This window comes from Acyrthosiphon pisum, chromosome X (genome assembly GCF_005508785.2).
Source record: "Acyrthosiphon pisum isolate AL4f chromosome X, pea_aphid_22Mar2018_4r6ur, whole genome shotgun sequence".
Taxonomy (NCBI): Eukaryota; Metazoa; Arthropoda; class Insecta; order Hemiptera; family Aphididae; genus Acyrthosiphon; species Acyrthosiphon pisum.
Genome location: NC_042493.1, coordinates 62,794,309 through 62,804,711, shown reverse-complemented (window position 1 = coordinate 62,804,711; position 10,403 = coordinate 62,794,309). Strand labels below are relative to the sequence as shown.

Sequence of the window (10,403 nt, the reverse complement as noted above, 5' to 3'; positions counted from 1 at the left end):
ATTTCACTATCATTTCACATATCATTATACCTATGTATGAATTGTTTTAAATTTTTTATATTTAAATAATTTACCTGTTACCTACCAAAGGAACGATAGTGTATACTGTATAACTATAAAGTTATATATTGTTTTTATTGAATTATTTTGAAAAAAAATCATATTATTTGCATATTTAAAAGTCTAAAGCATATTTAGAGAATATTTTTGGGTTTTTTAGAGCATATTAGCATCATATTTTAAGCTTTTAAGAACCTAAAAATCTGCGTTCTAATTATAAGATATAAGACAATAGTTAAATAGTAAATACAAAACTGTATAAATATAGTTTTTATTTATTTTGTGTAATTACATATTGTATTTATTTTATATACACACATAAATATAAAATAATATGGAGATAATGGGATTAAAAAGGGATTCAAAAGGGACAAAAAGCATTCCGGATGAACTTTGTCGTGACAAGTGGAAATGATACTCATTAAATTGACAATCCCGTTTTAAACGGAACATCTGGTCCGAGATTTACCTATTTAATTAAATATTATTTATCAGCAAGACTCTGACAGGTCATTATGCGTGGAGTTGGCAGGATGAGAATGAGGAAATGGGTCGAAAAAACTTGGGTGGTTGGTCTGGGTGAGCCCCGTGTATGTGATACGATATTCATACCAGTGGGCTGTTTTTTCTCTGTATTGGTATCCCTTAAATTACGATGAGCTTGCACAGCACAACCATGGCAACCAATAGTATTCGCTCAAAACATCGACCCTTTGAATTGCCCGAACCCGGCAACGGCCGCAGTCTGTTACTGTCAGCAAAAAATGTACATTGTGAATCAACGCGTACCACATAATACCTAGATATTATGTTTATAAGTTATTATATAATTTTTTTACAGGTAGGAATAAACAAATTCTCATTTTTATTTCTAAAAATGACATTAACGTGTTTCAATTATTTTTACCTATAATGAGTGTTGAATCCAGATATACTGAAGGGGATGGCGCAAAGTCCCTCCCTTGAAATTGCATTCCCCCTCCCTTCAATAAATACATTTGTCAACAAAATGTATTTATTAAATGTACAATACTCGTTACGATTACTTAGAACTTATCTAATCGTGATCAATAAAATTTTTTTGTAATTATTTCTAAATAAAAAATGTCTTAATTTTAATTTGTAATATTTAACACTTAAATAATAATATAATATTCATAATACTAAATGCTCAGTCAAACAGAGAGTGGCTGCCATGGAGGCGGGTACACGGACCGCGGCGGGCCACATTCCGGTTGTATTATTTTACAGTGGCAGCCCGCTTTCTGTTGATTAAGCCTAGTTAGCCTTGACTAAAGAAAAAAAAGTGAGCCCCTCCCAGAAAATTGTCACCATTCAACGTTGCTTATACTGTTTGTTATTACTTTCTAGTTGTACAAAAAAACGAAAACCATTTCGTTTCAAAACTTTGTCACTCGGTTCAGTCAACTTTCACAGGTATACAAGATGGTACGTATCTCTTCTTATATATTTATCATTTATTTTTCGGCAGGTCAATTTATTCGTATGTTGTTGTATAATTGCACGTACCTATGCAATAACAATTAAGTCACCATTATTGTATCATTTATATCCACTCTTATTTAAATGTCTGATTACAGCAGTATTTACCGGTCAAGTGGATGTCTTCACCATACCTGAAGGAAAAATTGTACTATACCGTAAGGATTGAAGAAGATATCCTAGTAAAATTAATCAAGGCCATGTACGCGACAGTGAAATTGCAGGGAGAAAATTTCGATAACCACCGCTGCGATGCAGGTGTTCGCGATTTTGATATCGGCAACAGCGGAAACGGCGGCACAAATGGCAACGGTGGTTACAATAGTGGTGCAGTGGCACACGGGCCAAGCGGTAACGAAGGGGCTCGTGGGCCTGCAGGTGGTCGTGAATGGACAAATCACGTAGGCGTCCATCGCACTTTGGGCTACGAGTCGCAAGACGAAAACGCTGCTAAACCCTAAACGAATCTCATCGTTTGATGTCCGAGGAGTGAGACGGGAAGTAAGTTCGCGCGCGTTCATCGGTCACGTCCACTCCCCGCCGCCATTGTATATACACGAGTATTATCTACAGATATATATTTTATTATAGAAATGTTTATTTTAAACACCTTTGATCATCCAGATCCGTCCAATCGTAGATATTAAGTGTTTATAATATTTTTATGATATTATAAACTTAATTTTAAGGTTTATGTTTAATTAATTCTAGTCTTTGTAACGGGTATAATATTATTTGATACCTGCACCGTATTAACGACGGTCGTCCACTACGTCGAACAAACGGAGCAGGATATTATCGTTTTATTTTTTTTCGCACGTTTTTATATATCGGTGATTTGATGTACTTATACTACTCACAACATAAAACCATATTTATGCAGATTTTCATTTCGTTATCCCGCTGCTGTCTGAATTTAAAAAAAATACAAATAATCAGTTCTTGATTTGTTACACGATACGCTTATATTAATATATAAAACAATTAAATACTAAACAATATGTTTTCTGATAACGAAACAAATTTGATTGCACTTGTTTGTACCTATATCGTAACAATTAATAAATTAAAATTATATCAACTTTTTATTTATCGAAAATCAACGTAAAATAATACTGCAGTAGCGAGTATTTATATTATATAAATTAGTCGAATCGTCCATGTTATCAATATTGCATATTCTGCCGTGTATTATGTCATATTGTCATCCATCCATCTATATATTATATAATTTTAGCTTGATCACTTCCCGTCAAAAGCGGTAGTGATGGTACAAACATTATTTTGTGTTATTTTTATTATAATTTAGTCGTTTTATGTTTTAACAATACCTAACGCTATTTTTTATGTTTATACTTTATATTATAGTTAATGTTTTTTAATGTTTAATGTTCATTTTGAGATATAATTGCTATTATTATATATTTAATATTTTTAAGAGTTAATCCGTCGTTAACCTACCTGTTTACAAAAACGACGGTATCTATGCATTGTTTTCAAGGAAATGTACTCACTGTCATACATGATACAATTAAGCAACGTCCAAGAGGTTTGTTTGATCGATATGACGATATCCATAATAATTAATATAAAACATTAGCTTGGCTTATTAGATGGTCGTATAACATGATATTTAGGTAGAAACCGAGGTAACCCATAACTATGTTAGGCGTTGCATCATATTATTATAGGTTATAATATAGATAGTATGACATTTTTAAGGAAGGTTAATTTTTTTGGTGTGTGGGATCTTGCTATTATAAAATTATAAATTATAATATTATAATACAATTATTATAATTTATGATTTTAATTTAATTGCGTTCGTGATTTTTAATGTTACATTAAACCAATTCTATAAGAAAATTAAAAAATTGTTTTTAATTATATAAATTGAAATACAATTACTAAAAAAATTAATCAAATTTAAGTATGGTAAAATTATTCAAATTTTAGTAATAATAATATTGTTTTTATTTATTAATATTATATGGTATTTAAACAAAAGGAGGCTAATAAGTAAAATAATAGTTATAATGAAGGTCCGTTTCCGTTACATAAGCACCCTTATTTTAGAATGTCGTCCTCAAAGGAATTAAAATTTTGTCAAACATTTTATTTTCATAATATTTTTTTTTGGAGTTCTGATGTTACATCACAGCAATACTATGAGTAACCTTAAAGTTAAATATCTAACTTTTATCTTGTCACTGTTTACCATGCTATATAACTATATACTATGAAACTTTATAATTTTTTACATTTCCTATTCAGGACTTCGCAAATTCATTTTTCGTTCTCGGTATTGTAATTTTAAATTTGAGTGTAAGATTGCAGACATCACACCGGATATTTCTAAAATTTAACTATATATCTCGCAAAATATTTGGTTTTAGTTTTAACCATAAATTCGAGTTTCTACATCTTAAGTTTTTACATCTTTATATTGAGTACCTACCAAGGTGGCTAGGTGCTTTATGTTCATTGTTCAATACAGACTTCATCAAAGTTAAATTTGATTTCGAATATCATAAATGATTTTCGTAGTAAGATATTAAATAAATATATTATAAATAAATTAAATAGTTAAACAAATTATTATATAATTTATAAACGAATAGGCATTAGTTAATTTAAGTATAATTACTCACTTTATATTAATATTTATAATATTACTTATATGTCTGTGTAAACAAAATAAGGCTAATAATTAGGGTACAATAACAATATAGTTATCATTTATAACCATTGTCGTTAAAACCGCTAAATATATTTACAAATATTCATATAAACGTATTATTATAAAATAATAGGCTAATGTAAATATTTTTTAATTAATCAAAATGTATTATTTTAAATTAATTGCGTCCATGGTTTACATTGTTTCATTAAACCAATATTAATTTTATATATATAAAAATAAATGTATTCAGTTTTTAATTACCTATATAAATTATAATATTATTATTAAAAAATAGATATAAGTTAATTTAAGTATAATAATTATTCATTTTATATTAGATACTTACCTAATAATATCTAATGTTATTATATGTATGTTGAAACAAAAGGCTAATCACCATTGTCGTTGAAGCCTTAACAATTAATGGGTAATAATAAAAATAATAAATAAATATTATGCTGTGTATTTTCTATATTGTTAATATTACTCAAAATAAATGGTTTTAAAAAATGTCATTGCCGTCGTGTGGTTTTTTTTAATTATAAATTTATTATTTTCTGTTACCTATATTACTCTTTTCAAAATCGTTATATTGTTCTTTAGTGAAACATGTTCTAAGCATGAGCCGATTTATGGGATCAAACAACTTTTTTCAAACGCCAAATGATTGCAAAGAAAATGTTTGCGTTTACCGTTTTTCTCCTTATCATACATTAACCTATACATGTCTACACGGCACACGCCTATAATTAGTCAAGCTGATTCGACTGAGCAGTCTATTAGGCCACTGGTAAACAACTACCTAGCATAACTAACTTAACTCATATCTGGTTTTGTTGGTACCTACCCTCCTAGGGAATATCAACTTTAGGGTACCTGCACGTCACTTTAGAAACTTCGCTCCGTTTATTGTACCTATCTTTTTCTCCCATACTAGCTGACTACCTACCTTCATAATTCTCCTGTAAGCCGTTTGATGTGCCTCGTCAAGCGAAAACCCTAGCTTTAACTTCTCAAAAATGTTGAAATAATTATATTAACTACAAAACTTGTTATTACTTATAAGTGATTTATTTGTATTTCGTCATTGTTTCTGCTATAAAAACCCGTTTTTCTATGTAATTTTCAAATAAATATGTATAAGCGAGATGTCACAAAAATACATCTTTGAAGGAGGTCAAATGAATTAGAAAAAAAATCACAATAATATAAGCAGTAGAATTCATAACAGTATAGTACCTATTATTTTGTATAGCCAAGTACTAAGTAGCCAACTATCAATTTGCGTCATTATACTTAAGTATTTTATTATTTGGACTGGTTTACATTATTATTATAAATCAATAATACATTCAAATCACATTGATAAAACAGTGATGAGTGTTTACTAACAATCAAAAATAGAAATGTCCTTTGTTTGATCGCTAAAATTGAATTGAATTTTCAAATTAATTTGATATACTTTAGTCCTATATACATGCGTATAGGTAAATAAAATTATGGTATATACTATTGGTTAATTATGATATAATTTAAATATAATTTTACGGAATGATAAAAATTATTTTTAAATAATACTGTTTATTAATTTTAAACTAAAATTATATTAGAATATAAACAAAATCTAGCTGTTGAGCCATTTTAATACAAACTAATAATTATTGAACTAGCTATGTATATAAGATTAACGTGTTAATACGGTTTTTTATTCATCTGAAATAATAAGGTTTTTAACAATTTTAAATTCCCTATTTATTATAAATTATAATTATTTAATTTCTTCACAAACAAAGAATGTGAAATTGAAAATTTACTTGCAAAAATATCTAAAGTCAGGTGCCTACATTTTACATACAAGTTAAAGGAAACATTTAAAATTCTGTATTACCTATAATATTTTAATACATTTGAAAGAATTGCTTGCATAAAAATAAAATGTTTAAAATAATGATGCCTTTGTTTGTTATTTTTTATTATCCATATTATGAGTCCCTAACAAACAATTTCCGGTAGGCCAAAAATTACCTATCCGCCTATCCAATTAACAAAAAAACAATAATTTAATAAATCTGCAATAGTGGAATCAGGGTCTTTTTGAGTTTTGAGAAATTTTTCCTTAAATACGATTTAATATAAATTCAAAATTTGCAAAAAAATGTGTAACATATCGACCCTGCCAGGATTCGAACCTGGAATCTTCTGATCCGTAGTCAGACGCGTTATCCGTTGCGCCACAGGGCCGGTACTATAGTTGGCGACGTTAGTTGTATATAACTTGTCTTACCTACTTACTAATGAATATTATAATTCGACGTGTCCAACGTTTGTTTTCTTAACAGCGGCATAGGTACAATTTAGGGAGAGGGGCTTAGATCCTACAAAAATATGTATTTTAAGTAAACTGTGAAGTATTAAATCCTTTACCTACTAATTGTGTAATTATTATTATCTATTTCTACATTACAGTAGGTAAACCATAAACGTTGTTTGAAGAAACTATTTTATTAAGTTTAAACAACGATTCATTATTATTTATTCGTATGTTTTTGATGGTAGAAATTAGTGCGCAGGAGATGGAACTTTTCTACTATTTTTTACTGTTTTTTTTTGCGTGGTGGATGGAGGGGGGCATGAACCTTACAAATATAAATATTGTTGGTTTTTAAAAAGTATGAATGTAAAAATTGTTCGTGTGTTGCAACTTGCAAGTGTCTCCATTACGACAATACTGGATCCGTTTGGGAATTTACCTACGCGAGAAACTTTTTTCAGGGCGATTGTAAACTCTCCCAATTTTAATGACATGTTAACTCTCCCGATAGTAGGTTACTCTTCCAGGTTTAGTTCAATACTACCTGACGGGAACATGTAAACTCTCCCGGGTATACTTCAGTACTACTAAGCTAGAGGAGCATGGGACATTATTCGTATAACAGAGTTGGTAACACTAAAATAATTCTGTTAATATTATAGGTAAATAATAAAAATCATTGTTGCTGTGAGCTATAATATAATATTATAGTCATACTACTTTTTATGGTAACTGGAACAAACTGATTCCAAAAAACTTAAGGTATACATAATTAATATTTAAATAGAAAATACAGGTTAACAGTAATCCAATTGATAGAAAAATTTTATATGACATTCACAATCTCTGCTGTTCAGGCAATTTATTGAGTAGCAATAACATTTAAAACAGCTCGGGAGAGTTTACACATTTCCTTCAGGTAGACATAATATTGACCCGGGAGAGTTTACCATATAATCGTGAGAGTTTACCACCGCCCCTTTTTCAATTGGAGTTGTTTGGGTTTGCCTTTTAGGTTGCACCGTTACCAGCAGATAGGTAGGGTCTATAGGTACTATTCGTGTTATACCCGTGGTACCCATTTTTTTCGAGGCACGGGGATAACTACATTCAAACATCTATGTAGTCGCTATTCAGCTATATAGAGATCATTAGTGAAAAAGGAATTTCTAAATTAAAGTAATTTTCCTATTTTATTGAATATTTTATATAATACTATATTATATAATAATATATATAAATTTGACGCTTCATAATATATAAATATATAATAATGATGTTAATGAATTGATTAATGTGTTTTTGGAAGTGGTAAAATTTGGATTGCCTTATGCAAACGAAAATTTATATGAGGTTCTCAAACAGTGACATATTGTTTGGATCTATACGTTAGAAGTGGGAAGAGGGATCTAAGTGGAAGTGGAAGGGAAGTGGCAGGCTATTTGCAGCATATTTTGTGCACTCGCTACACCGCTGGCATCTTCAACCCACGGCCCGCTTTTAACTTTATTTGAGGTCAATGTACGCATTTTAATATAGCATGCATTTTTAACACATTTTTAATCATTTAATAGTTGTTTTTATAAAAATACGATTAATGAGATTGAAAAAAAATAATATTTGGACCACTGATTCAAAATTTTTATGACACCTTTCGCTTACAGCTATAAAATATTTGACTGCATCCGAATTGCGTGCCAAAAAAGAACGAATTTGGCAAACAACCGAACCGTGGCGTGTGTGCTCTGATTTCTTGTGACAGAGTCTAGTTGCGTGCTCGTATTTTTTGTGACAGTTTCGAATTGCGTTCGTAAAAGTTTTAACGACCAGTTTTGGCCGACTTGCATAGCTGCACGTTTATCTTATAGTAAATTTGATGTACGATGTACCTACTATACAATGTGTGTTCTCAAAGGGACTAGGGTGGCGAATGACGATTAAATATAATTATAATTTGATAAAATATATAAAAAAACAATTATAATGTAAAACAGTAATATATATATTACTATTTATATTATATTATAAATTAAAGTTAGCATCCAGATTGATTGTGTGACAAATAAAAAATAGATATTGGTACACAATTATTATATTGTATAAGTATGACCTATGCGGATATGCCTATTACACTTGTATTTTTTCAGTATTATGCATCCAATCATTTTTACTTAATATTAAATATGTCGCTTGTATGGTCATATTTCACACAGATTAGTTTTGTCGTAAAAAATCGGAGCACGCAATTCGAACTAGATACCTAATGATTTTTGCACACAATTCGGAAACAACGACGAAAATATATTATACCTAGTTACTAGTTACTATTAGAGTCTAGGATGTAGGAACACTCTTAAACAAGTTATTTCATGCTCTTATACTATTGGAGATAAAAGAGATTTGATCCGTCGGACTAGATCTGCTGGTAACTTTCAGATCTCTAAGTTCCAACCCAATTTTTAAGTGCCCAAGTCTTAAATTCTTACACCTAGACCCCTTATTTATGATGTTAGCTGTTTGGTTTTTTGATGTAAAACCAACATCTATTAAAAAAAAAAAAATGTTTATAAAACTTTTTCCATAGTTAATTAATTAAAAAAAATTTAAAAATAATGTAAAATTATTAGGAGCAATTTCAGTTATAAACTTGGGGAGAGGGGTCAAATTAATAAGATCGCGAATCAAGTATTTAATCATTTGGTTACTCCTTACTACTACCAAGACTTATCCTGAGACCAAACAGCAGATGTTTGTATTCAATATATTTTGTCCATTGTACAATGTGTAAGTAGTTATATAATATTGGATTCAAAAAAATGTGTTTAATCTTAAAATAAAAATCAAATTCATAGGAATTCATAATTCATAAATATTTTTTGCAACTTATAACAAAATAAGTGGTTATATTTAACCCCTTCAAATTTTAGTATTGTACCTATTAACCTTAATTTATTTACTGCATGCGGCCCGCAAGTAATTTTCAAAAATAATACTTGGCTCTTTTCAAAATCCTAGTGGGAACTGCTGTTCTATAGAGTTGATACATTTGTGAAAATTAAAACTATTATTAATACTCAATATTGAGTTTTAAAATAATATAGTAATTCATTCAAATGTATTTATTTTTCTGGTTAAAATGTAAATGATATCTATGTACCTATCAAGTTACTTGTTGTTTAATGATTCCAGTTTTACACCTATATTAATATATTATATTTATTATACAAGTCATTAATTTATTGAGTTAAAAATAAGGCCCATGTCACCGAAAAAAGTATAAACAAATCTAATTTTTTGTACGATACCTCATACCTATACCTAGTTAATAATTTTAGTTCAGAAGTAACTTTCATAATATAGCACATATTATACCACAAATGAATGTTTAAGACACAGTTCAAATTTCAAAATTCGATTTTATCAAACTGTTAATTCATCACTCAACTCTTTACTCTTAAGAGGACTCTACACCCGTGTGTGTGGTCTCTTTCTTACACAAGCACGACATACCAAATTGTCGTTCAATATTCTCAATAGTGAGCTGTTAGTTTTGATACTAGAGTGAACCGACCTATTATCAAACTTTTAGGTAAGAACATTATCTGGGTCTTAGGGTGGGCGATTTTTCGATATTTTCATTTTCGGGAAAAATAAGGGAATGTGATATATAAAAAATTAAAAATGCTCATATCTCGCTTGAAAATTAAAAAATTAAAACATCGCCTACGCCAAGACCCAGATAATGTTCTTACCTAAAAGTTTGATAATCGGTCATTTCACTATAGTATCAAAACCAACAGCACTCTATTGTAAATAGTGAATGACAATTTGTTATGTCGTACTTGT

General features: G+C 29.4%; 1 protein-coding gene and 1 non-coding gene across 2 annotated transcripts; one reads left to right on the top strand and one right to left on the bottom strand.

The window, feature by feature from the left end:
• The first annotated feature begins 1,437 nt into the window (after positions 1-1,437).
• LOC107883156 lies at positions 1,438-3,459 on the top strand. Its single transcript, XM_029488065.1, has 2 exons — positions 1,438-1,509; positions 1,662-3,459. Exons 1-2 carry the CDS (start codon positions 1,507-1,509, stop codon positions 2,022-2,024), a joined length of 366 nt encoding a protein of 121 aa, XP_029343925.1. The 5' UTR covers positions 1,438-1,506; the 3' UTR covers positions 2,025-3,459.
• Positions 3,460-6,414: 2,955 nt separating this feature from the next.
• Positions 6,415-6,487, bottom strand: TRNAR-ACG. The gene has a single exon. It is a non-coding gene; the product is annotated as a tRNA-Arg (tRNA).
• Positions 6,488-10,403: the final 3,916 nt, after the last annotated feature.